Source organism: Bufo bufo, chromosome 3, assembly GCF_905171765.1.
Source record: "Bufo bufo chromosome 3, aBufBuf1.1, whole genome shotgun sequence".
NCBI lineage: Eukaryota > Metazoa > Chordata > Amphibia > Anura > Bufonidae > Bufo > Bufo bufo.
Window position 1 is genome coordinate 511,806,470 of NC_053391.1, and position 27,537 is coordinate 511,834,006.

Here is a 27,537-nt window from a genome sequence, read left to right on the forward strand (position 1 = left end):
CACGGCAGTGAGGTTTGTATATCTGTGTAGGACACAGACCCTGCACCCGCTGTAGACAATTGTCTCCAATGGTCTCCATGAGACACATCCTAAGGCCTCTTTCCCATGGGCGTGTTCGCCCCGTTGCCGTATTGCGGAACGGGTACCGTTAACTTCAATGGGTCGGCAAATCCGGAGATGCGGAATGGTGCGGAACGGAACCATACGGAAGCACTACGGAGTGCTTCCGTGGGGTTTCGTCCCGTACTTCCGTTCCGTAAAAAGATAGAACATGTCCTATCTTTTTGCGGAACGGCTGGGTCGCGGACTTATTCAAGTGAATGGGTCCGCGATCCGCTGCGGCTGCCCCACGGACTGTGCTCGAGCGTTGCGACCCGCATTTTGCGGGCCGCAGCACGACCACGGGGCGCACACGCCTGTGGGAAAGAGGCCTAAGATTGGACATCCTCTGAGTTCCTCAGTATGGATCCCCAGTTCGCGCCGAAAAGCAGTGGTGTAAATTGAATAGCACCACTTACTGCTATGGGTTCATGTGCCATCCATGTTCAGTCTATTGTGCACATGGATAGCACACAGACAAAAATATACAGTTGTGTGAATAGGTCCCAAGTTAAACTTTATAGGACTCTTATGATGCTCTGAGGCTCTGAATCTTTGACCAGTTCTATGAGCAGTTTTCCCCAGGCCTGTAAAGGAGCCTACCCAGTGTGAATCCTACTGTCTCACCCCCCCCCCCCCCCCCCTCCCTGCTGTAGGTACAGTGCATATAAAAAGTCTACGCACCCCTGTTAAAATGGCAGGTTTCTGTGATGTAAAAAAAATGAGACAATGATAAATCATTTCAGAACTTTTTCCTCCTTTAATGTGACCTATAAACTGTACAACTCAATTGAAAAACAAACTGAAATCTTTTAGGGCTCTTTCACACCTGCGTTCTTTTCTTCCGGCATAGAGTTCCGTCGTCGGGGCTCTATGCCGGAAGAATCCTGATCAGTTTTATCCTAATGCATTCTGAATGGAGTGAAATCCGTTCAGGATGCATCAGGATGTCTTCAGTTCCGGAACGGAACGTTTTTTGGCCGGAGAAAATACCGCAGCATGCTGCGCTTTTTGCTCCGGCCAAAAATCCTGAAGACTTGCCGCAAGACCGGATCCGGAATTAATGCCTTTTGAAAGGCATTGATCCGGATCCGGCCTTAAGCTAAACGTCGTTTCTGCGCATTGCCGGATCCGACGTTTAGCTTTTTCTGAATGGTTACCATGGCTGCCGGGACGCTAAAGTCCTGGCAGCCATGGTAAAGTGTAGTGGGGAGCGGGGGAGCAGCATACTTACCGTCCGTGCGGCTCCCGGGGCACTCCAGAGTGACGTCAGGGCGCCCCAAGCGCATGGATCACGTGATCGCATGGCACGTCATCCATGCGCATGGGGCGCTCTGACGTCATTCTGGAGCGCCCCGGGAGCCGCACGGACGGTAAGTATACTGCTCCTTCGCTCCCCACTACTACTATGGCAACCAGGACTTTAATAGCGTCCTGGCTGCCATAGTAACACTGAACGCATTTTGAAGACGGATCCGTCTTCAAATGCTTTCAGTACACTTGCGTTTTTCCGGATCTGGCGTGTAATTCCGGCAAGTGGAGTACACGCCGGATCCGGACAAGGCAAGTGTGAAAGAGGCCTTAGGTAGAGGGAAGAAAAAATAAAATAAAATAATAAGGTTGCATAAGTGTGCACACCCTTAAACTAATACTTTGTTGAAGCACCTTTTGATTTTATTACAGCACTCTGTCTTTTTGGGTATGAGTCTATCAGCATGGCACATTTTGACTTGGCAATATTTGCCCACTCTTTGCAAAAACGCTCCAAGTCTGTCAGATTGCGAGGGCACCTCCTGTGCACAGCCCTCTTCAGATCACCCCACAGATTTTCAATTTGATTCAGGTCTGGGCTCTGGCTGGGCCATTCCAAAACTTTAATCTTCTTCTGGTGAAGCCATTCCTTTGTTGATTTGGATGTATGCTTTGGGTTGTTGTCATGCTGAAAGATGAAGTTCCTCTTCATGTTCAGCTTTCTAGCAGAAGCCTGAAGGTTTTGTGCCAATATTGACTGGTATTTGGAACTGTTCATAATTCCCTCTAGCTTAACTAAGGCCCCAGTTCCAGCTGAAGAAAAACAGCCCCAAAGCATGATGCAGCCACCACCATGCTTCACTGTGGGTATGGTGTTCTTTTGGTGATGTGCAGTGTTGTTTTCGCGCCAAACATATCTTTTGGAATCACGGCCACAGAGTTTAACCTTGGTTTCATCAGACCATAACACCTTTTCCCACATGCTTTTGGGAGACTTCAGATGTGTTTTTGAAAAATGTAGTCTGGCTTGGATGTTTTTCTTAGGCCTCATGCACACGGTCCGTATTTTTTCGCGGTCCGCAAAACGGGGTTCCGTTGTTCCGTGATCCGTTTCCATTTTTGTTTCCGTGTGTCTTCCTCGATTTTTGGAGGATCACCAAACATGAAAAGTGAAAAAAAAGTCAAGTTTGCCTTGCAAATGATAGGGGAAAAAACGGACGCGGATGACAATCTTGTGTGCCTCCGTGTTTTTCACGGACCCATTGACTTGAATGGGTTCGCGAACCGTTGTCCGTGAAAAAAATAGGACAGGTCATATTTTTTTGACGGACTGGAAACACTGATCACGGACGCGGATGACAAACTGTGCATCATCCGAGTTTTCAACGGACCCATTGAAAGTCAATGGGTCCGCAGAAAATCACGGAAAACGGAACAACGGACACGGAACACAACAACGGTCGTGGGCATCAGGCCTAAGTAAGAAAAGGTTTTCGTCTTGCCACTCTACCCCATAGCCCAGACATATGAAGAATACAGGAGATTGTTGTCACATGTACCACACAGCCAGTACTTGCCAGATATTCCTGCAGCTCCTTTAATGTTGCTGTAGGCCTCTTGGTAGCCTCCCAGACCAGTTTTCTTCTCGTCTTTTCATCAATTCTGGAGGGACGTCCAGTTCTTGGTAATGTCATTGTTGTGCCATATTTTCTCCACTTGATGATGATTGTCTTCACTGTGTTCCATGGTATACAGTCAGGTCCATAAATATTGGGACATCGACACAATTCTAAAATCTTTGGCTCTATACACCACCTCAATGGATTTGAAATGAAATTAACAAGATGTTCTTTAACTGCAGACTGTCAGCTTGAGTTTGATGGTATTTGCATCCAAATCAGGTGAACGGTGTAGGAATTACAGCAGTTTGCATATGTGCCTCCCACTTGTTAAGGAATCAAAATTAATGGGACATAATAATAATAATCATAGATCAAACTTTCAATTTTTAATACTTGGTTACAAATCCTTTGCGGTCAATTACAGCCTGAAGTCTGGAACGCATAGACATCACCAGGCGCTGGGTTTCATCCCTGGTGATGCTCTGCCAGGCCTCTACTGCAACTGTCTTCAGTTCCTGCTTGTTCTTGGGGCATTTTCCCTTCAGTTTTGTCTTCAGCAAGTGAAATGCATGCTCAATCGGATTCAGGTCCGGTGATTGACTTGGCCATTGCATAACAATCCACTTCTTTCCCTTGAAAAACTCTTTGGTTGCTTTTGCAGTATGCTTTGGGTCATGGTTCATCTGCCCTGTGAAGTGCCGTCCAATGAGTTCTGAAGCATTTGGCTGAATATGAGCAGATAATATTGCCCGAAACACTTCAGAATTCATCCTGCTGCTTTTATCAGCAGTCACATCATTAATAAATACATTAATGATCCGCTCTGAACGCAAGTGTGAAAGTAGCCTAATCCTATCATTTAGTCTATTAGTTTGGAGTTAGGCCTGTATCAGATCGTCACTAACGAGCAATCCAGATTTTTAAGCAGACATGAAAATCATTGTTTGCCGGTAGCAGATTGTGCTGTCTAATCACGATCATCTGCCAGCAAACAACAAGCGATTACTCCTCCCCATACTGTGGAGGAGATTGCTGCATGTAATAGCAGTGGTCTCCTCCATTTACGAGCAGGCAATTGTCAGGAAGGAATGCCTCCCTCCCGACAATCACCTGCAAAATCTTTTAATGTACAGCCTTAAGGCTTCCATCGAAAGAATAAAGAAAAGGGGTGATAAAGGACAGCATCATATGAGATGTTGACTAGAACACAGGCAGAAGGTTTGTCGTAAATTGTAAAGACTACATTAATAAATTGTGTGGGGAAATGAAATGCTTGCAAGGCCAGTTTACTATAGTCTCAATTAACAAGGTCGAAAGCCTTCTTGGCATACATCCTCTTATACAAGTATACGAGGACCTATGACGTCATGACGTAGTGGCCTGTGGAAGCGTGAAACAGCCATCGCCGCTTTCCTGCCTGTCTGGTGGAGTGTCCGCCCTCATCCCCGTGTCGACTCTTTGCAATAAAGAAGTTAAGATTCACAAAGAAGCTCATGAGTGCCGTCTCCTTTTCTTATCTTCGTTTGGATGTTCGCATGTATCTGCATACGGAGACTGAGCACCACATACAGCCATTATATAAACCGATATCAGCCATACTGCCCAGTTTAATCCTGGTGGACATTAGTGACGGCACTGCTATAACAAAGACTTTCTCTTATTGGATTTTCCATCTTGGCATCCATGCCAAGAAGGATCAGTGGGGTAGAGGAGGTTTAAGCTCCAAAAATAAATTGAATAACCCTGTATCTATTGTCTTTCCCTTCTCTGAGGGGGATGAAACCAACTAGGTATTCTTCTGGTACTCCGAACAGGAGCCCAGAAAATGGGAGAATAGCTCTTCCAAATATACAGCTTTATTGCTGGGCAGCCCAGTGGTCCCACCTCACTTGGAAGAAGAGCCTCTGCTCAAACAATTCTCCCTACTCTATAACAAGCCCTAACAATTGTTTCTGTACTACTGCGTGCAATTTGAACTTTCTCCCCTGTGGGACAATATAATACCTTAGAGTTTCCATACTTGACATGAATCTAATTTGTTTAGTGTTTTCAGATTTTTTTCACTGCTGTAATTGATACAGTTCTTATATATAGTTCTAATGTTTTTTAGTTGCAGTGGTTTACTTGGGGTAGGATCTCTGTCCTTATTATTTGACCTGTTGTGCCGGGTTTTGTTTGAGATGCAGAGATTCATAGACAGTACTTGATGTTTGTGTGATCCCTGTAGGCACTATGGCAAATTTATTATCAGATATCCATTTTTGGCATACATCTGGCGTAGATTGTGGCGCGAAAGTTATTTGCGCCGCAGTCTTCAACTTTTCCTTGTTAGCACCAGGTCTTAAAAAAGGGGGGAGTGGTATGGGAGGGGAAGAGGGCAGGCCGCCAGACCTGTCTCATTTATCATTTTCTACGCCTGTTTTAGGCATAGAAAATGTTCTAAATCTACGCCAGCAAGGAAGATGACGTATATTTAGACAGGCAGTGGATGCACCAAAGTTATGTAGAGGCCGGCACCTGTCCATAACTTCGGCAGATCCACCGCCAGCGCAGGGGATATTAAGACCGTTGTATAAAACGACGGTCTTAATAAATGACCCTGTATGTTTGCATTTCTGCATCTTAGGGAAGCGTGCTTTGTTCCAGTTGTACAAACCAGATAAAATAGTGCTACTCCATTGAAGGTTGCCAGGGGCCCGTCTGCCTGCATTATAGGAAAGAACAGCTGTTATATGGCATGAAGGCGCATGCTGAGTGCTCTACAGCCGGAGACTGGCTTATTTGCATGCCTCGTCTGTCATGCCACTTCTCTTTAGGGAGATTTTTTCTGTGCTGACAACTCCGTTATGTAAATGAGTACTCTTTCTTGGCTCCATTTACTATAAACTATCCAGACTTAAATATCAAAGCATAGAGCATGAATGTTTACTGTCATAAAGAGGATTTCTGGGGTCACAATGCCAGAGGTTATTCAACCAGATCCTAAGCCAGTAATTACTGCCACAGTAGATTGCCTTGTGCCTAAGGGGCCCTTTACTTGGCCAATACTCAGGGCAATGATCAGAGAAGTCAGACGGTGGATTTGTGAGCATGTGAACGACGTGGTGAAGAAAAAAATCACCCCTGTCGCATCACATATTAATGATGTTCATGGCGGGGATTCTAACTGCATGAGGTTCTCTATTCTGGAGGCTATCCCCCCATCCCCAAGGGGTGGCGACTGGGATCGTAAAATCCTTCAAAAGGAATGCGTGTGGATTCACCGCTTTAAATCTCAGGCACCCCTTGGGATCAATGAGAGACTCACCTTCTCATGTTTTTTATAAGTAGGTTGGGGGTGAATGTGCTCAGTGCACTCTCCCTTAATATGAATAGCTTGCCCGGTAAAAATACTTCAGTTCGGATTAAATGACTGGATACCTTTGTATCCCTAGACTAATCTATAAGCGTTTTTTATCATATATACGCTTAGTACTGCCCTGTATCTAGGACATGTACTGGAAGTGAAATAGTGTGTGACATCCTCTCTTTTTTATCTAGATTGGCTCACACCGATCTTCCCTCTACATATTTTACTCTCCTCGATTTGTGATCAATACAGTATCACCTGTCCCCTTCAGTAGAAGATCAGCCATCGTCTACATTTAAGCTTCCTCTAACAACACTATGATATTTTACGTAGTGCCTATGTGCTTATAATAGTGTGATGATCCTTGGAGTAGCGGTGACCATGTCGCTATCCCTTCACCAGTGCACCGTTTTAGCACTGGTATGTAAAGGTGATCATAATGTATAAATGATCGAATATAGATATATAATGCACCTTTATAGCTATAGTGCAGTGATAATATACCTTCTTTAATATCTTGTGTTAGGGGGATAAGGCCATGCGTTCCATAGGACCGGACATTGCGTGTGTTTGCGGTCCATGGGACGTGGGCGGTGCGGCTCTCTGGTGAAAACGATCTCCTAACTAGAGAGACCTTGGAACCGGATGTGACGTCCATCCGCGTTCCATTGGGCGGAAGTAAGTTACACTTGCGGTCCAAAGACCGGAAGTGACGACAACAGATGCCTCCGATAACCGGAAGTGGTACCTGTGGTGTCCTGGAAGCGCCAGATTTGAAACAGGTGAGGAGACAATATTTAAGGAGGTAGATAGCTCGGTCAGTGAGTTCATCTGGAGGCATAGAAGGCGACCGGCACACTAGGCAAATGTAAGTGGGGACGATTTGGTCCGTTTACTGATTGGTTAACCTGGACTTGGGCATGAAACAGTATTTTACACTGTATGTCTTTACAGCCATCTGGATACTGTCTTTGCCCTTATCTAAATGGGCGTCTTATCAGTCTGACTATCCAGGATTCTGAGTAAGTGACCCTAGCGGGTTGAAATAGTAATTTTCCTTTAACAAGCGCTCATTTTCTGATATTTCTCTACCTTTTATTTACAGGTGGGATTTATCTAATGATCCCCTTGGTGCCTTACATACGTCAGTATCTGTGTGTCCGGTTCTATGCTTCTTGTATATATATCATGATTTTATCTTGAATATCCATTTTGTAACGGTTTATCTATGACTGCTGTTTGACCCCCTGATGAACCTAGCAATAGGGGAAACGCGTCGGGGTGGTGGTGAGAAATAGCCTGGTGACGTTGGAGCATCGTGACGTCTCTTTAGATTTCTCATCACGGTGTTGTAGGATTTATCTCCTCTGCACCTTTACTTTTTCTTCAGTCTCTTTATCCTGGTGGGCTGTGGTCTTTTCAGTTATCAATCCACTGTGACCCAGTAAATATCCGTTATCTATACGGGGGAGCCGGGTATTTATCTTTTACCTGAGAGGAGGGTATACCTAGGGCAGTCAGTCCAGGTACGAGGACGGGGAGTCTCCACCATCAGGGGACGTCCCTGGGCTGAGGCTTTACTCAGGGTGAGTGTAGGGACAGCTTAGTTTATCTAACACTCCCCTTAGTCCTGCCGTATGTACACCAAACCTCTTTAGCCTTATCCTTGGTCGGCTATCCCGTTTACAGTTTATATCATTGTATAATATGAGTTTTCACAGTTTTTTCACTGGTGAATCACGTTAGTGATAGTTTTTTATTAGAAATAATTAAAAGTTATATTTTAAAGTGTCATTTCTGCTGGAACACCAATGAGCAGGAACAGATTAATTCCCAATCATTGCCAGTTTATTCAGCTGCATGTACATACAGTCAGGTCCAGAAATATTGGGACATCGACACAATTCTATCATTTTTGGCTCTATACACCACCACAATGGATTTGAAATGGAACGAACAACATGTGCTTTAACTGCAGACTGTCAGCTTTAATTTGAGGGTATTTACATCCAAATCAGGTGAACGGTGTAGGAATTACAACAGATTGCATATGTGCCTCCCACTTGTTAAGGGACCAAAAGTAATGGGACCGAATAATGATCATAAATCAAACTTTCACTTTTTAATACTTGGTTGCAAATCCTTTGCAGTCAATTACAGTCTGAAGTCTGGAACGCATAGACATCACCAGACGCTGGGTTTCATCCCTGGTGATGCTCTGCCAGGCCTCTACTGCAACTGTCTTCAGTTCCTGCTTGTTCTTGGGGCATTTTCCCTTCAGTTTTGTCTTCAGCAAGTGAAATGCATGCTCAATCGGATTCAGGTCAGGTGATTGACTTGGCCATTGCATAACATTCCACTTCTTTCCCTTAAAAAACTCTTTGGTTGCTTTTGCAGTATGCTTTGGGTCATTGTCCACCTGCACTGTGAAGCGCCGTCCAATGAGTTCTGAAGCATTTGGCTGAATATGAGCAGATAATATTGCCCGAAACACTTCAGAATTCATACTGCTGCTTTTGTCAGCAGTCACATCATCAATAAATACAAGAGAACCAGTTCCATTGACAGAAATACATGCCCACGCCATGACACTACCACCACCATGCTTCACTGATGAGATGGTATGCTTAGGATCATGAGCAGTTCCTTTCCTTCTCCATACTCTTCTCTTCCCATCACTCTGGTACAAGTTGATCCTGGTCTCATCTGTCCATAGGATGTTGTTCCAGAACTGTGAAGGCTTTTTTAGATGTCATTTGGCAAACTCTAATCCGGCCTTTCTGTTTTTGAGGCTCACCAATGGTTTACATCTTGTGGTGAACCCTCTCTATTCACTCTGGTGAAGTCTTCTCTTGATTGTTAACTTTGACACACATACACCTACCTCCTGGAGAGTGTTCTTGATCTGGCCAACTGTTGTGAAGGGTGTTTTCTTCACCAGGGAAAGAATTCTTCGGTCATCCACCACAGTTGTTTTCTGTGGTCTTCCGGGTTTTTTGGTGTTGCTGAGCTCACCGGTGCGTTCCTTCTTTTTAACTCCTTCACGACCGCAATCCGTATATATACGTGATAGCTGCACATACCCCGTGCAGCTACCACGTGTATAGACGTCATGGCAGCTCTTTAATCCAAGCGCTGCAAAGTTCAGTAATGCCGGGAAGGGACCAATCAGAGTGGCCCCTTGCCGGCAATCTGTGCAGACTAACCAATCGGATCGCGGCAGTGAAAAAATGCCGGTTTCAGGCTCTGATATGCGCTCTGCAGTTCAGAGCCTGAAATCAGATAGTGTTCTCGTGCCCCCCCCGATCTGTGCGCCAAGCCCCCCCTTGTCCCCACCTGCCCCTTATGAAGTTCCTTCCCCCCCCCCGCTCCCATCCACATTCTTGCAGCCTGCCCAGTGCCCATTTGCGCTGTCTCTCAATGCTGGCCGTCCCCCCCAACCTCCCGCCCCCCTTTTCAAGGCTGCCCCCATGCCGTGCGGTACCCCTGCTGTGTGTGATGGCGGCGGCTCCATTCCTGAGCCGCCGCCATCAGCAGAGAATGTCAGCTCTATGCTGACACTCTGCTGTAACCCCATAGATGCCGCGGTAGCGGCATCCATGGGGTTAATAGAGGGAGGGGGCTCCCTCTCTCCACCATCAGGGCTGCCGCGCTGCGACGACAGCGCCCGATGGTTGCCAAATGAAAAAAACCCCACAAACTACACATATTAGGTATCACCGCGTCCGTAACGACCGTCTCTATAAATATATCACATGATAGACCCCGTCTGATAAACACCATAAAAAAATAAAAACTGAGTTAAAAAAGCCATTTTTGTCACCTTACATCACAAAAAGTGCAACAGCAAGCGATCAAAAAGGCTTATGACCCCCAAAATAGTACCAATCAAACTGTCACCTCATCCCGCAAAAAATTATACCCTATTTAAGACAATCGGCCAAAAAATAAAAAAGCTATGGCTCTCAGACTATGGAGACACTAAAACATCATTTTTTGGGTTTCAGAAATGCTATTATTGTGTAAAACTTAAATAAATAAGAAAAAGTATACATATTAGTTATTGCCACGTCCGTAACAATCTGCTCTATAAAATTGTCACATGACCTAACCCCTCAGATAAACGCTGTAAAAATAAATAAATAAAAACTGTTCCAAAACAGCAAATTTTTTGGTCACCTTGCCCCATAAAGTGTAATAATGAATGATCCAAAAATCCTATGTACCCAAAAATGGTACCAATTAAAAACCTCAATTCTTTCTGCAAAAAACGAGACTCTGCACAAGACGATCGGCAGAAAAATAAAAAACATATGGCGTTCAGAAAATGGACACACAAAAACATAATTTCTTTTTCAAAATTGCTTTATTATGTAAAACTGAAACAAACAAACAAAGAAAGTAGACATATTTGATATCATTGCGTCCGTAACAACCTGCTCTATAAAAATAGCACATGATCTACCCTGTCAGATGAATCTTGTAAAAAAAAAAAAAAAAAACACTGTGCCAAAACAGCCATTTTTCAGTTACCTTGCCTAAAAAAAAATTAATATAGAGCAATTAAAAATCATATGTACCCCAAAATAGTACCAATAAAACTGGCACCTTATCCCCTAGTTTCCAAAATAGGGTCACTTTTTGGGAGTTTCTACTGTAAGGGTGCATCAGGGGAGCTTTAAATGGCATCTAAAATCAGTTTAGCAAAATCTACCTTCCAAAAACCATACAGCGTTCCTTTCCTTCTGCACCCTGCCGTGTGCCCTTACATCAGTTTACGACCACATGTGGGGTGTTTCTGTAAACCGCAGAATGAGGGTAATAAATGTTGAGTTTTGTGTGGCTGTTAACCCTCAATGTGTTAAAGAAAAAAATTTAATAAAATGGAAAATCTGCCAAAAAAGTGAAATTTAGAAATTTCATCTCCATTTTCCTTTAATTCTTGTGGAACACCTAAAGGGTTAACAAAGTTTGTAAAATCAGTTTTGAGTAACTTGAGGGGTGTAGTTTCTACAATGGGGTCAATTATGGGGGGTTTCCACTATGTAAGCCCCACAAAGTGACTTCAAACCTGAACTGGTCCTTAAAAAGTGGGTTTTGGAAATTTTCTTAAAAATTTTAAGAATTGCTTCTAAACTTCTAAGCCTTCTAACGTCCTAAAAAAATAAATATTTCCAAAATGATGCCAACATAAAGTAGACATATGGGAAATGTTAAGTAATAAATATTTTATTAGGTATGACTTTCTGTTTTAGAAGCAGAGAAATTGAAATTTATAAATAAAGGGGAAATATATTGACTCAAATTTATGACTATCATGAAGTACAATATGTCACGAGAAAACAATCTCAGAATGGCTTGGATAAATAAAAGTGTTCCAAAGCAATTACCACATAAAGTGACGCATGTCAGATTTGTAAATTTTGACCTGGACACTGGGGCATCAATGACCCTTGGTCATGAAAGGGTTAAGAATGTTCCAAACAGTTGTTTTGGCCATGCCTAATGTTTTTGCTATCTCTCTGATGGGTTTGTTTTGTTTTTTCAGCCTAATGATGGCTTGCTTCACTGATAGTGACAGCTCTTTGGATCTCATCTTGAGAGTTGACAGCAACAGATTCCAAATGCAAATAGCACACTTGAAATGAACTCTGGACCTTTTATCTGCTCATTGTAATTGGGATAATGAGGGAATAACACACACCTGGCCATGGAACAGCTGAGAAACCAATTGTCCCATTACTTTTGGTCCCTTAACAAGTGGGAGGCACATATGCAAACTGTTATAATTTCTACACCGTTCACCTGATTTGGATGTAAATACCCTCAAATTAAAGCTGACAGTCTGCAGTTAAAGCACATCTTGTTCGTTTCATTTCAAATCCATTGTGGTGGTGTATAGAGCCAAAAATATTAGAATTGTGTCGATGTCCCAATATTTATGGACCTGACTATATCCGTTTTCCCCTCTGTATGGAGATAAACGATCACTGCTGCTTCACTGCTTGTCTGCCGCACATCCCGGTTTTAGGTGTCATATGATCGGCAGCACATTGACATGGGGCAATTATGGGGAGTGAGCTTGCTGTGCTACGCCGTTTCTGTAGCTCCCATGCACTGCAATGGGAACTACTGAAACAGCGAAGTGCCAGCCACCTGGTGATTGAGGCTTAGTCCCATCTCACTATGCTAGTGGCAAGATTAGACAACCCCTTTAAGCCTTGTTCAGGTGAGGCTCAGTCTACATTTCATTTTTTGCACATTTGGTGCACATGCTAAATGTGTTTATAGGCCCCTGCAATAAAATATGGGCCGTTATGCACTGACATATCTCTTTTATCACTGTATAGGAAAGCTCAGTCTATTATGCTTTCTTATGCAGAGGGCACAGTAAAATAACGTACAACGGAGTACAGATGCGCTCTATTCCGTAGGTTTCCTCTTGGGAGATGAACTGTATATGCTAAATTTGCTTATGTGTGGCCACCTAGTGGTGATGATGTGTATGGCCGCCTTTTAGCTTTTAGAGTGGTGTTCTAGAATGTAGCACTAACGTATTGAATTTAATTAGTGGGAAATCTGAATTTTTAACAAAATATAAAGGGGTTGTCCCATCTCAACCTTTCATGGCTGATCCAGGCTGGCTGGAAATATGAAAACGCCTGAGCGGCCACAGCTGTATGGTTTCTGTAACTGCCATAGCAGTGAATGGGAGCTACAGAAGCAAACAGAATAACACAGCAAGCAGCGCAGCTTGCTGTGCTACACTATTAGCATAGCTCCCGTTCACTGCTGTGGGGTTATGGAAACCGCTAAGTAAAGGTTGGGACAGCCTGTATAAAGGTATGTTGTTTACAATGGGAGTCAGTGAGGGACGTATGCCACTGTACAGTATGCCTAGAAAGTGGTAAACGTTGGAGGCGACAGTGAGCAAGCAGTGAGCAATGACCAAAGTCATCGACAAGTTACATTTCCATACATGTGTCTGATTCTTATGTTTTGCTTCTGTTCAGGTTTCCACAGTCATCAGTAGCATTCGGCAGGTTTCCAAAGTTGCTCTGAAGGAAGATTCAAAGCCCAGCAAGGACAATGAAGATGCCTTTTACAACTCGCAGAAGTTTGAGGTTTTATATTGCGGCAAGGTGGTAATTGCCCATAAACACGCTCCTTCCACTCTCATCGATGACTGCATTGAGAAATTCTCTCTACATGAACGTCAGCGTCTGAAGCTACTGAGCGAGCAGCGCAGCGTGGACTCCAGCTCTGACCTCGCATTGGCCGAGACCAATCTCCCAGTTTCTCCATCTGATAGTGCATTTGAAGCACTGGACGCGGACTCTAATGCCAATTCTGCCTCCAAGGGCCATTCAGGGATATTTACAGTAGGTAGCCAGAGCAATCTTTCTGGTATGCGGGTATCTTTTCCTGAGAGGATACTTGAAGACTCAGGCTTTGAGGACCAGCAGGAGTTTAGGTCTCGATGTAGTAGTGTTACTATTCAAAAGAAGGCTTATGATGGAAAAATACAGTCAAGGAGAAGACATGCAAGTGCACCGAGCCATGTACAACCCTCCGACTCGGAAAAGAACAGGACAATGCTCTTTCAGGTATGTTAAAATCTGGAATTGCTCTTTTAGGCATGTTATGGCTTCATGCATCTGGTACATCGAGCAAGTGCAGCCCTGTAGACTCATTCTACCATTTTTTATGAAATAGTAATGATAAAATGTTAAACTGAATTCAGCCTCCAGCTCAACGCTTTAGCTAATGGCTGAAAGTGTAAGGAGCAACACTTGGTTGCCAGGCCTGATTTTCTGGTAGTTGTGGTGATCTGGAGTCCTTGCCCCGTCCCCATACACAGCAACACGCGTTACATGACAGCAAGTCCCACAACCAAAGCTATCTATGCAGCTTGCTGCCGAGTGACTATTTCAAGCTGGAGCTACATGCTGTGACGGAATCAAAGATAGAGGTGCATCAATAAAGTCTTGCAACGTAAGGAAGTAAATGGGGTCGTGTTGTCAACCACAAATTGCCAAGGCTCAACAGATTTTTTTGGACTGTCAGGTTGCCGGCATGGCACCTTGCAGGTGTCAACGCAACCCCATTTACTTCCATTGTATCGTGAGGCTGCAGTGCAGCAAAGTGATCTTAGGTTGCGTGACATATGTTGCGGCCAAAGTCGCCATGTTGCCCGAGCTTTAGAGCTGCGATTTTTGGAAAGGTTGCAATCAAGTCACGGTTGCATGCAACTTGCATTGTGATCTATGATGGCAAAGTTGCATGCCACCTAAATCCAGCGATGTTGGACTTATTTTTTGAGTTGATTTCTTATCACAGTCATGGACACACATTATATTGCTATCTTCGTGTCATGGGACATATGTTGCTGTGTAGCTCCAGACTAGTAGTGGGTGTTCTGCGGATCTGAACCCCTGTCCACTAACCAGACAGGAACTCTGCTGTAATACCGCTCTCCTTCTGGAGGACTTGTCTTCATAACATGGATGGCCCAATGGCCGCTGTCTGATGCTTTGTTTTTCCTACAACATTGCGGCTGAAATGAGGAAGGCGGCAGCTTCCTGCGATCGGCTGAATATTGTGGGACGTACACTACAATACAGAAAAGGGCTATCCAGACAAGACCACCTTTGTAGTGTAGCAGAGCTGATGAAGGGGTAAAGCCCATTCTTGTAACGCAGCCCGGAAGCTGAAGATGAGCCGCACATAGCCACTACCTGTTTTTATTTCATTACATTGGCTTATTATTTGAATCATTTCTAGAAATTACTTAATTTGTTCCAATAACTCCTAAAGACTTCCAGCTCATGTTGGGTTGAAGGAGTTTGACATATCTCTCAGCCCTCCTCCCAAGAACTGAGTCTTCTTGAAGTTTATTTCGCTTGTTTTTTTCCATCTAAATTGCTTTCCATTAGTTGAGTTCTCTAGTTTATTTCAGGTACATCACTGCTTCAGCGCTGCTTTAATAGTGCTGTATACGTGCCATTACCTGCGAACTATATGTTCGGCTTTTTCCATATAAGTATTACTGCATTGTGAGTGCACTTATAGAGTAAGATATTATGTATCCTAAGTATATCATCAAAAGCCTCTGAGACATTAGTGGCATATGGAGCTGCTCACTTTCTGGAACCACTGCTGCAGGTAACAGCTGATTGGTGGGGGCTGAGCATACACCACTGTTTATGGCATTTTGGAGAAATAGTAACATAGTTTATAAGGCTGAAAATAGACATCTGTCCATCCAGTTCGGCCTGTTATCCTGCAAGTTGATCCAGAGGAAGGCAAAAAAAAAGAAGCCAATTTTCCTCACTTTAGGGAAAAAAAATCCTTCCCGACTGCAACTAAGCAATCAGAATAACTCCCTGGATCAACGACCCCTCTCTAGTAACTATAGCCTGTAATATTATTACACTCCAGAAATACATCCAGGCCTTAGTGAACTCACCATCACCACCTCCTCAGGCAGAGCGTTCCATAGTCTCACTGCTCTTACCGTAAAGAATCTTTTTCTATGTTTGTCAGTGTTAAACCTCATCTGCCACTTCTCTGCCCAAGCCTCCAATCTATCCAGATCCCTCTGTAGTAGTATACTGTCCTCTTCAGTGTAAATTACTTTACACAGTTTATTGTCATCTGCAAAAAAAATAATTTTACTATGCAAGCCTTCTACAAGATCATTAATAAATATATTGAAGAGAATAGGGCCCAATACTGACCCCTGAGGTAATCCACTAGTGACAGTGACCCAATCTGAGTGTGTACCATTAATAACCACCCTCTGTTTTCTATCACTCAGCCAGTTACTTACCCACTTACAGACGTTTTCTCCCAGTCCGAGCATTCTCATTTTATATACTAACCTTTTATATGGTACAGTGTAAAATGCTTTGATATACGACATCCATTGATTCGCTGCTGTCACGTCTAGAACTTACCTCCTCATAGAAACTGATTAAATTAGTTTGACATGAGCGATTCCTCATGAAGCCATGCTGATATTTGCTTAATTTCATTGAGGTACTTCAAGATAGCATCTTTTAGAAAACCTTCAAACAGTTTACCCATGGGATGCCATGGGAAAATTGCCAACCCCTTTAACGGGAACCTGAACCTGCTCACCATAATGAGGGCAGCATAAAGTAGTGACAGAAATGGTGATTTCAGAGGTGTGTCACACATCAGTTAAAGGATAACTGTCACATTTAGACCCTAATTTAAATTTTCATATATGTAGTTACTAATAACGTGATATTCCAGAATCAGTTACCTTTTAGGGTCCATTCACACGTCTGTGTGTGTGGATCCGCAAAACACAGACATCGCCGGCACTTATTAGAAAATGACATGTTCTATATTTTTCAGGATTGGAATTGCGGACCCGGATTCCGGATCCGGGCAGCACATCCTGCTGCCCCTAGAAATGAATGGGTCCGCAATTCCGTTCCGCAAAATGCGGAACGAAATTGCGGACGTGTGAATGGACCCTTAGACTGACTTACCCCATATTTAATAAGATTCAGCCCTTAGCAACCAGTCTGCATAAAACTGTAATTTCACTATTCAGTTAAGATGGCCGCCACTGCCCTCACCCTGAGGCTAATCCCACCTGCCTTGAATAGCCCCCCAAAAGTGTCAGTAACCAGAGCCCTCCCCCTAAAGGGTTAATCTCCTGCAGCACAAAGGGGTCCTCTTACCACATGTTGCTTTCATTTATACACTGAGCAGACGGCAGATCTCCCTTCCCTGGTCTGCACTGCTCCAACTCTGCATTCTCCAGCTCTGCTGAGTGAGGGAGCGTCAGCCAAGCGCAGGGACAGGGAGAAGTGCACACAGCCCAGGCACTGTTATCAGCTGCTGGGGAGGACCTGGCTTTAATCATTTACTTACAGTCCCTGGCTGTCAGTAATCTGACCTTGCACGCTGCGTGCTTCTGCGTCCTCCGTCCTTCAACAGGACGGAACATGCCTATCAACCCTATTTTAAGCGCAGGTAAAAGTAGGCAGCACAGGGAACAAAAATGTGGAATTAAAGAGGACCTTTCGCCAGAATAAAACCTCTAAACTGACTATACAGACGTGTAGAGCGGCGCCCAGGGATCCCCCTGCACTTACTGTTATCCCCGGGCGCCGGTCCGTTCGCCCGGTATAGTCTCCGGTATCTTCATAGTTAGGCTCCACCCAGGGGAACCTGCCGCGGTCTCCTTCTCCTATGCTGTAGCACTGCTCATAGCCTGGCTATGAGCTGAGCGCTGCGATTAGCCAGTGCTACAGCATAGGAGAAAGAGACGCCGGCAGGTTCCCCTAGGTGGAGCCTAACTACTTACATACCGGAGGTTATAACGGGAGAACGGACCGGCGCCCGGGGATAACAGTAGGTGCAGGGGGATCCCTGGGCGCTGCTCTACACGTCTGTATAGTCAGTTTAGAGGTTTTATTCTGGCAAAAGGTCCTCTTTAAGGGGTAATTGAATACACAGTGAAAAGTTGAAATAGGGCCACCAAGGTGATATTAAGGTGATCACCACAATCCAATACTCCAAAAAAATAAAAATACGACAGTTATCCTTTAAAGGTAAGTGGTTGCCGAAAACCAGCATCATAATAATTGCAGCCCAGGCCTTGAAAAGAGTCAAATCTACCTGAGAAGAGTCCTGGTTATTCATGACTTCTTTCTCTCTCGCCCATCTGCTGATGATTGGCAGTTCTCTCCTAGAGAGAAAGGGAGAAAACACGGTAGAAGCCGGTCAGTCATCAGCAGGTGGGCAGGAGAACAGGAATAACCAGGACTCTTCTCAGGTGTCCGGGACTCTTTTCCAGGCCCAGTCTGCAAGGATTGTGATGTTGGTTCTCGGCAACCTCTTAGTTTTAACTTATAAATGACAGACCGCTGAAATCAACTCACCTGTCTCTACTTTATTCTGCCGTTATTATGGACAGCATAAAGGTGATGACAGGTTCCCTTTAAGATGAGGGTTGTCGGTGCCTTTGACTGCAATAATGATGTAGCGTGGAAGAGAAAGGAATGGAGCACTTACAGTCGCTGAGCGAGGAGGCAGGTATTGAGAAGGGACCGTTCCTTCCCTATGGCTGCCTGCTCGTCGGTGGAGGAAAGAGCTGCATTTACATGTATGGGGATGAGCCATGGCTACTGCTATCACTTGTCCTCATACAGATCCATTGTTTCTGGGCAGCAGATCCCTGTTCACACAGCACAATCTGCTCGCCTCCTCAGCACTCCCTCAGTGCGCCTGCGCTGATGACGTCTTCTCTTTCGGTGACGTCATTGGTGCAGGCGCACTGAGGGAGTGCTGAGGAGGCGAGCCTCCTTATCTCAGAGCACCTGCGCCAAATTAACAGAGGCGCGCGATTTTTGAAATGCTGACAGGGCCGGCCGGAGGAGGAGATCGCGGCTGGCCCTGTCAATCAACAGAAGGAGGGGGCGGTTTTCTGCGGCTGCTACCAGCAAGTTGACGCCCTACTTGCTGGTCGAAAGGTAATTAGCATATCATAAAAGTACGTTTTTTGCTAAATCTACTGAACGAAAATTATTAATAACATAATGTATGGCAATATGGCAGGATAGGGATTAGAAGTACACAACAAAAAAAAAAAAAGAGTTTAGTGGGGTGACAGAAGCCCTTTAAAGGGAATCTGTCATATCGAAACACCCTCCAAACTAGAGTAAGTGGTGTATAGTGTAAGCTGTGCTCCCACAAACCTCCTTGAGTCCTCTGCATTATGTGGGTGAGGCTCTGGAGTCCTCTCAATGCATTTTACTTCTGGTACGTGGGATGCAAGTGAATATGAGGATAAAAATTACATAATAGGACTCGGCATCATACTATTCACTGCCTACTCTAGTTGGGGGGTGTTTTTCGGAGCTAATAGATTCCCTTTAAGGGTTTTGGCCAAATATGTCTTCTGTCAAATAGAGCACTGGTATCTGCATGGAATCATTGACAGACGGGCAGTTCTGGTATACTGATTGCTACACAGTGGGGGAGATTTAGAAATCAAGATGTGACAGAATTCTAGTCAACTTGTGCCAAAATACTGGTGGGCATGCCTGGCACCAGATAGCATTCACACGTCCGCAAAATGGGTCCGCATCCGTTCCGCAATTTTGCAGAATGGGTGCGGACCCATTCATTTTCAATGGGGCCGGAATGTGCTGTCCGCATCTGCATTTGCGGATCCGCACTTCCGCATCCGTGCTTCCATATCCGCAAAAAAATAGAACATGTCCTATTCTTGCCCGCAATTGCGGACAAGATTAGGCATTTTCGATTATAGTGCCGGCGATGTGTGGTCCGTAAATTGCGGAATGCACATTGCTGATGTCCGTGTTTTGCGGATCCACAATTTGCCTAGAGGCTCAGCTCTCTCTGCAAGTGACGTGCCCTCTGCACTTTAATTGACAGGGCCAGGCACGATGACATTTTCACTGCCTGGCCCTGTCAATGCAGGCACATATGAACAGGATATGGGACCAGCACAGATGCCTTCAGCTGCCAAGCGCACATGCTGCAGGTCAGCCATTTTCATAGACACAAGTCTGCGGACTGATGTAGTGGATGTGCCCAGTTACTGGTGCTGAACTCCCAGTCACTTCAATGGGAGCTGAGCTACAGTAACTGGCCACAGTGACTACACTTTGAAGCGCACTCAATAAATTGAATTCTCATTTATATGATTTGTAAATTACGTTTAAGACAAAACAAGCGCATATGAACGTATTCCACCCTGCTACATCTGCCTATTACTTACAACTATCTGAATGTTAATCCTTTTATTACTGTGATTTGTAACGTTTGTTTTACAGGTTGGCAGGTTTGAAATTAATCTCATAAGTCCCGATACCAAGTCTGTAGTGCTGGAAAAGAACTTTAAAGATATTTCCTCGTGTACTCAGGTAAGTGACTTTTCACTGCAATACCGCACACAACCTGCGGACAGGTGCAGTGCTGTTTTTGTAAAAAAGCAGGTAAGTGTTTTTTTTTAGTCATGTATAATCAGAAGGGAATAAGAAGGCGGTTCCTATTCTAATGTTTGGTTTGGAGGTTGTACAGGACGTGCACTCTATGCCCAGTGTGTTAACCCTTTAATGGGGTTGTCCTACCAATAGCTTAAAATACCAAACAATGTTATACTCACCCCTTTGTCCAGTGACCTGCTGGTATATGACACGTGACCGCTGCAGCCAGTTACTGTCCGCGTCGATCTAACGCTGAGGACAGGGATTGGCTGCAGCAGTGACGTACACCTGTATGTCACTATGCACATTGTCACGGTGTACGTGACTGCTGCAGCCAATTCTTGTCCTCAGTGTTAGACCGCTGAAGATAGTGATTGGCTGCAGTGATGACATGCAGTTTGTAAAAAGCAGCGTCAGTAGGGCTGGACCAGCACCACAGAAAACGGTGGTGGAGAAGGGGGTGAGATTTTTACTTATCTCACACAACCATTTAGTTTCTTGTGTCCTTAAATTTCCTCTGTTTGATATAGCTGCAATTCACGTGTCACTTGTCAGCAGGTCTGCAGACCCAACTTAAAGTGGTTAACCCATTAAAAGGTGATAAATATCATATTACAGTGCGTCCAACCACTGGGACCCCCATCAATCCCAAGAACATGGGGTCCCAGAGCCTCTCTAAATGGAGCAGTAGTGCACATGTCTGTTCACCACCCCAGTCACTGCCGTAGGACTGCCGGAGCACTTGTAATCTTATCCTTTAGTGAGATGACAGCATGTCTCTGTCTCGCATGACAAAATTAGCTGAAAATTCAGAGTGAATGTTCGTTTAGGAAGTAGGGGAGCAGGATTAGAGCTGATAAGGAGAGAAAGAGACATTTCTCTCTGATAAGATATATTACAAAGTTTCTTATATTGGCCTGTACTGGTCTGTGATTTATGCAAAGTTGTGTGAAAGTTTAGTCATTTAAACAAGTGCAAGTGTTTGCATCCACCTAAGATCTATTAAAAGCAAAGTATATAAATGACATATCTAGTTAGGCTCTGTTCACATCTGCATCATGGCTTCCGTCGCAAACATCGCAGTGCCGGCCCGTTGACTTCTAATGGGGTCTGTTAGGCTCCTCTGCGGTCTCCATACCTCACTACTCTTCCCGTCTGCAATGGAGCATACTACAGATGTGAGCACAACCTTGTATAGAGAAGTCATGGAAGCGTTTTATTCATGCTTACTCCCACAATCCTGTCCTGATTTACACCTTTTGCAAAACCGTTTTGTGAAGTGTAGTAAACGGCAGTGCCCCAAGTCTTCAGGTGTGGCGGTTTATATGAAGTATCTGAGAGGGATCCTGGAAAGGGAATCCTGAGAATGCTTTGTACAATGCCAAGTCATGGCACTCTAAGGTGAAGGTGACTGGATTACGGCTTTAGCCTCCTCTGTTGAATTAATAGATTATTGTAAGAGGCTTTTGGATGGCTAGCGAACAAATTTCAAGTGAAAGGAAACCTGGCCGTAGACAAATGACTTCTTTATGAGAAACCTTATTGCAGTAACAGTTGTTTTAGCACTGTTGAAAGGGTTAATGGACAAATCACAATTTAGGCTGAAAATGAAATCTCTGGGGTAGGGAAGACATTAATTATGGTTGCCTCTGGCCCCGCACATCCAGACCTGCTTGATGATCACACAACCAGGTGCCCCAATTAAAAGGGTACGTCCACATTTAAACATGTAAATAATTAAACGGGTGATTTAATTGCATTTGCTATCTTACATTGATCTTGTGTCATCTTGGACTTTGATGGCATATCGCTAGGATATGCCATCAAAGTCAGATTGGTGGGGTTCTTAACTCTGAGACCCCGACCTATCTCTAAAATGGGCCCCTGAAAATGAGGTGTGCACTCCATTCATTTCTATGGGCGTTCCAAAAAAAAGCTGGCTATTTTTTGCAAGTCCCATGGAAATGAATGGAGAGTGCACTACTCAAGCTCATTCACCGCCCTATTCTTTTTCATGGGACTGTTAGAAATAGCTGAGCCAGTGCTTGGCTATGCTCTGAAGTCCCAAAAAAATCTATGGAGGGTGGCCGCACATGCACAGCTGCTCTCTGCTTACCTCAAGGGTGACCACCTATCTGACACTTGTGGCATATCCTAGTGATATGTCACCAATGTTTCAGATGAAATGATTCCAGCACAAAAAAGCATTCCCCGGGTCCTAACAGAACTTAGGGCTGTATTACACCGACAGAGTATCTGACAGATTTTCTGACCATCGCAGATGTTTTGTTGTTGGTCTGATTGGACAGAAATTGGTCAGACAATCTGTTGGGGTAATACAGCCTTTATACTCCCCTCGCCCATCCTCCGTTGCTGCCTTCTCGATAGTGCCTGCTTCTCCGCTGCACTTCCCCTCCTACTCCTGTCTTGCCATGGCAGGAAATTGTTGGCTGCAGCAGTGACCCGTCTTAGCCAGTGATTGCCTGAGCAACATACCCAACCAGTTCCTGCCATGTCGAGGCAGGAGCAGAAAGTGAAGTGAACTGGGGACCCAGGCACCATTGGAACAGAAGCGGCAGGGATGGGCAAACTGAGTGTAAGTTCTGTTTTTTGGGGGGTGTTTTTACACAGCATGTGCAGCCTGGGGTCATCTGAATTATAATATTGCTCCTGGGGATTATTGGAAACCATCAAAGAATTGCAAAGACAACAGCTTTGATTTTGTCATATGAACTGGGTTGGTGTCGGGAATTCTGTTCACCAATTTAAAGGGGTTTTCCGTTTCTTTTATCCTAAGGATAGACCATCAATATATGATTGGCAGGGATCTGACACGCCATACCCCCACCTATCAGTACTGGAACTGTAGCTCCATTTATTGTGTGCAGTGCTGGAGCTGGTTACTCCAACGCTGCTTGCATTCACTTCAATGGGAGCAAGCAGTAAGCAGCTCTGTCCACTACACCGAAGCTGTGGTTATAGCACCGACTTCCAACCCCAGAGCTACTGCAGAACAGCTGATCGGCAGGGGTGGCCGGTGTCTGTCCCCAGCTGAACAGATATTGATGACCTATCCAGAGTCCAACCATCAATGTAAAAGCATCAGAAAACCCCTTTAAGCTTATTATGTGATGGAGTGATATTGATAACCGTAATACTAGATGTATATTTGAGTACTTGTGTACATATCTCATTCTAGAATCAATAATTGCAAAAGAAGAACTAGTTCCAGTCTATGTTAAAACACGTGGCGCGGTGGAAACATACAAGCGTACAGCTGTTTTGCGTGTTTCACACTTCTTGCAACATAAGACATGTGAAATGACTGTTTGTACATTACATGTTTCTATCATGCCACCTTCTTAAACATGGACATTTGGGTGAGTGCCATTACTGCTCCACCACTCCACCATTGCCCTACTAATCCCAGCCTACGAGAGATCTATAGCAGAGTTCCCAGGGTGCCCGTGCCAAGTGATAAATAAACATATTTCGCCAAATGTTCGGTTCAATATGTATTTTACCATGGTACATTCAGTAGTAATATTTTTTTTTTCTTCTTTTTTTTTTTCAGGGTATTGAACATATTGATCACTTTGGATTTGTGTGCCGTGAGAGTGTGGAGCCTGGTATAAACCAGTATGTTTGCTACGTCTTCCAGTGTGCTACAGATGCTTTGGTAGGTAACAGACATAGGGCTGTTCACATCACGTAGACTCCAAAGTCCACCAAAAATGTCTACATTAACAGATGCTTTCCTTTTTTTACTGTGGGATCGTATAGTGATGAATGCCACTGTATAGCACCTGCTGAGGCATCCGTTTAACATATATGTCATGTGTATACGTAAAATGTGGGACAAAAACATGCTGTGAACCAGGGACAGATTGGGAACTTTAAAGTAGCCATGGAAAAAAAATCTAAAAGTGGCCCTAGGTTGTAGGTGGGTCCAAATTGACAGAAGGTGGAGCAACAGAAGTAGGCGGGGCCAGCAATACCACAGTGCAGAACAAAATACCGCCCCAGCAGAACCAAATATCACACTGCAGCACAAAATACTGCCGCCTGCGCCACAGTATTTACTTGTATCACCGTCCTGAGGACAGCGATACAGTTGAATTCAGGACGCGGCTGCTGGCCAGTTACATAGGAGAGCATCAGATTGTTATGAACCTGGCTGGCTGCTATGAAGAGGACTTGGGTGGTCACCCTAGGCATCTGCCCACCATGAGATTTCAGTAGCCAGTCTGCCCCTGATGTGAACACACCCTTGGTGCCAGTCTAAGTATATAGAGGCCTAAGAACACCCGTTATAAAAGTAGTTATAATGTTTCATATTGTGAATTTATCACAGCTTAGAAGCTTGAAATTTCGAAGTTTAAGATATTATAAGAATTGTATATATCCAATCTACCTGGATCAACCCATCAACAAGACATTCCAAGCAAGTGGAAAGTACTGAGTTCAATAAGGATGATGATGAGGGTCCTACGAAGAAGACTCATTGAGTTGTCGAGGGATCTTGCAGACCTTCCCATTGGTGTATTCTGACCTGTTATGTTACACATCATTTGTGTAGTTCATGTGATGTATATCTCCTACAAGGATGGAGGCATTATAGAATAACTCAGTATTTCATGTTCTCCAGTAGTCAGTAGGCACATCTCTCTTTTAAATTTGACATAGCTGTTTCAGAATATTAAAGGAGGACTGCGAAATCTGTTCTTTGGTAAAATGTTTACTTCATATAATTTTTTTTTACATATTGCTCTGCTCTTGTCAGGTGGATGAAGTCATGCTGACCTTAAAGCAAGCATTCAGCACCGCTGCCGCTCTCCAAAATGCCAAGACACAGATCAAGCTGTGTGAAGCTTGTCCTATGCATGCTCTGCACAAACTCTGCGAGCGAATTGAAGGTATCAACAGTATGTGTGGAAAGATAGTAGACAAGCTCAAACATTAAGATGCTTCACAGTTCTTACAATGACTAGCCTTAAAGGGGTAGTTCGGTAAAGTAACTTAGTTTTTTGAAAAACTGCATTAAGGCTGCAAGCTGTTGCCCAACCAGAACCCAAACCTATACATATAAGCAGAGCTTCAGTTCACCTTGCAATCCATTTGTCTAGCTTCTGTGTGAGCCTGCAACACACTGAGAGTATCATGGCTCCTGAGCTTCCCTCAAAGACTACAATCCCCACAATCCCTAGCTTTCCTGCTGTTTACTGATTGGCTGCCTGATACACGGTCCGGTCACGCCCCCTACTCAGTAATCAGCAGCACACTAACACGAGAATGGATAGCAACACACTGAGCATGCTCGACCTGACAAAGGCTCAGAACTACAGGTCGATGCCATGGTAATTTAGGAGGAAACACAGTGGAAGAAAACGACTTTTATAACTACTGAACAGTAAATATGTGGAATTTACATTATATTAGGTCATTATTGATGATGGATTAGTCTAAATCATGAGTTATATTTATGGTAACCGGAATACACCTTAGCTATCTGTCACACCAGAAAATCTGCCCGGTGAATAGGAACCTTATCCGCATACACCTTATACACCTATAAATGTATTATAATTTGTTTGTATTCCGTTCATATTGAAGCAATGTAAAATAGGCAGTCACAGTCCCACAGCAATAAATGATTGATGGCTCTCCTGAAGTTATCAGATAAGGTAAACCTGCTTATTGAAATGTTAGTTTTTTAGTTTAGCATTACTTTGCTCATACTGTATATTAGTTCTCATAGAAGTGAAGGTTGGGTTTCTCTTTACAATGATAATTGAGCTGAAACCATTTTATAGCATTATTGTGGTTTCCTGGTAGCCGATGTTTTGAGGGGAGCTTTACTTTAATTAGAAGATACGTGGTTATGGTGGACATACAGTAACTCTGGTCAAGGAGCAGAAGAATTGTCTTAGAAAGCCATCTTGTGTGGTCTTATACAGGTTTATCAAGAGGGACTGGAAGACTGGTGGACGATCATCATTTTAGTCAAGTGGAAACTGTATAGGAATGCACCGCAATATACTTCTATTATTCCTTTAGTGTTTTTTATCTTTCAGATGACTTTTCTGAGATCTGTGTCCTTCTTTTCTAGGGCTGTACCCACCAAGAGCCAAGCTGGTAATACAGCGACAATTGTCTTTGCTCTCTGACAACGAACAAGCGGACATTTTTGAAAAAGTCCAGGTTAACTTTTGTTTTACTTACTCATTTACTATGACCCGGTACAAAGTATGTCAGCAGCAGAAAAAGTATACACTGTAAGGTTTGAAAAGGCAGAAGTAAAAGGGAACAAGAAATATGATAAAAACAATAAGCTGACACTTTTCTACTGATGGCCAATCCTCTGAATAGGTCATCAGTATGTAATTGGGGGAGGGCCAACTCCCAGAACCCCCGCTGATCAGCAGTTTGAGAAGGCAGAGGTGCTCGCAGTAGCACTGTGGCCTTCCTAGGCCAAGTGACATCACGTTCATCATCACATGGCATAGGCACAGCTCAGCCCCATTGAAGTCAATAGGCATACGTTGTAATACCAATCAAAGCTGCTGTGAAATGGACGGCACTGTGCTTGGTGAGCTGAGAGAAGGCCGTGACGCTACTGCGAGCTCCGGTGCCTTCTCAAACTGCTGATCGGTGGGGGTTCTGGGTATAGGACCCTTGTCGATCAGATACTGATGTCCTATCCAGAGGTTGGGTCATCAGTAAAAAAGAAAAAAAACTCTAAACCTCATTAAAGTTTAGAATAGTTTTTGGCCAAGGCTCATTGCATACATGGCAGATTTGACATGTTATTTACTGTGGGATCAGCCATATGCCTTCATGAAAAACAAAATGCTGAAATAAGTAGTATGCTACTTCCATTGGGCAGAAATGGCAAGGATTATCCCTATTAGACGCCAGTGAGACTAATCCTCATGCTGATCTGCAGCACTTTCACAAGAAGGCTACGAATGAAATCCACAGATTTTCGCTGTGGAAATACTTTATTTTATTGCTGATCTGTGGACAGAAACAATGGCCTAAAATCATATGAGGTATCAACAATGATGCATTTCATATCCCTTTTAGCACATGCAATGACGTCCTAGCTCCCTGTGTGATAAATATATACCCAAAAGGTGCAAGGCATATTGGCACGTAACACTGGTGTAGGCCGATCTCCTCAGTGGATCTCCAAAACAGGAGACCGCTCTGGGGTAAG

General features: G+C 44.1%; 1 protein-coding gene across 3 annotated transcripts in view; it reads left to right on the forward strand.

Moving 5' to 3' along the window:
• TBC1D4 (TBC1 domain family member 4) overlaps positions 1 to 27,537 on the forward strand; it is a 159,832-nt gene that overhangs the window by 74,743 nt on the left and 57,552 nt on the right. For all 3 annotated transcript variants that reach the window (XM_040425347.1, XM_040425349.1, XM_040425348.1), the window contains exons 3-7: positions 13,335 to 13,928; positions 20,166 to 20,255; positions 23,893 to 23,997; positions 25,102 to 25,234; positions 26,428 to 26,519. In XM_040425347.1, the coding sequence (XP_040281281.1) occupies positions 13,335 to 13,928; positions 20,166 to 20,255; positions 23,893 to 23,997; positions 25,102 to 25,234; positions 26,428 to 26,519 (1,014 nt within the window). The remainder of the gene's footprint in view (positions 1 to 13,334; positions 13,929 to 20,165; positions 20,256 to 23,892; positions 23,998 to 25,101; positions 25,235 to 26,427; positions 26,520 to 27,537) is intronic.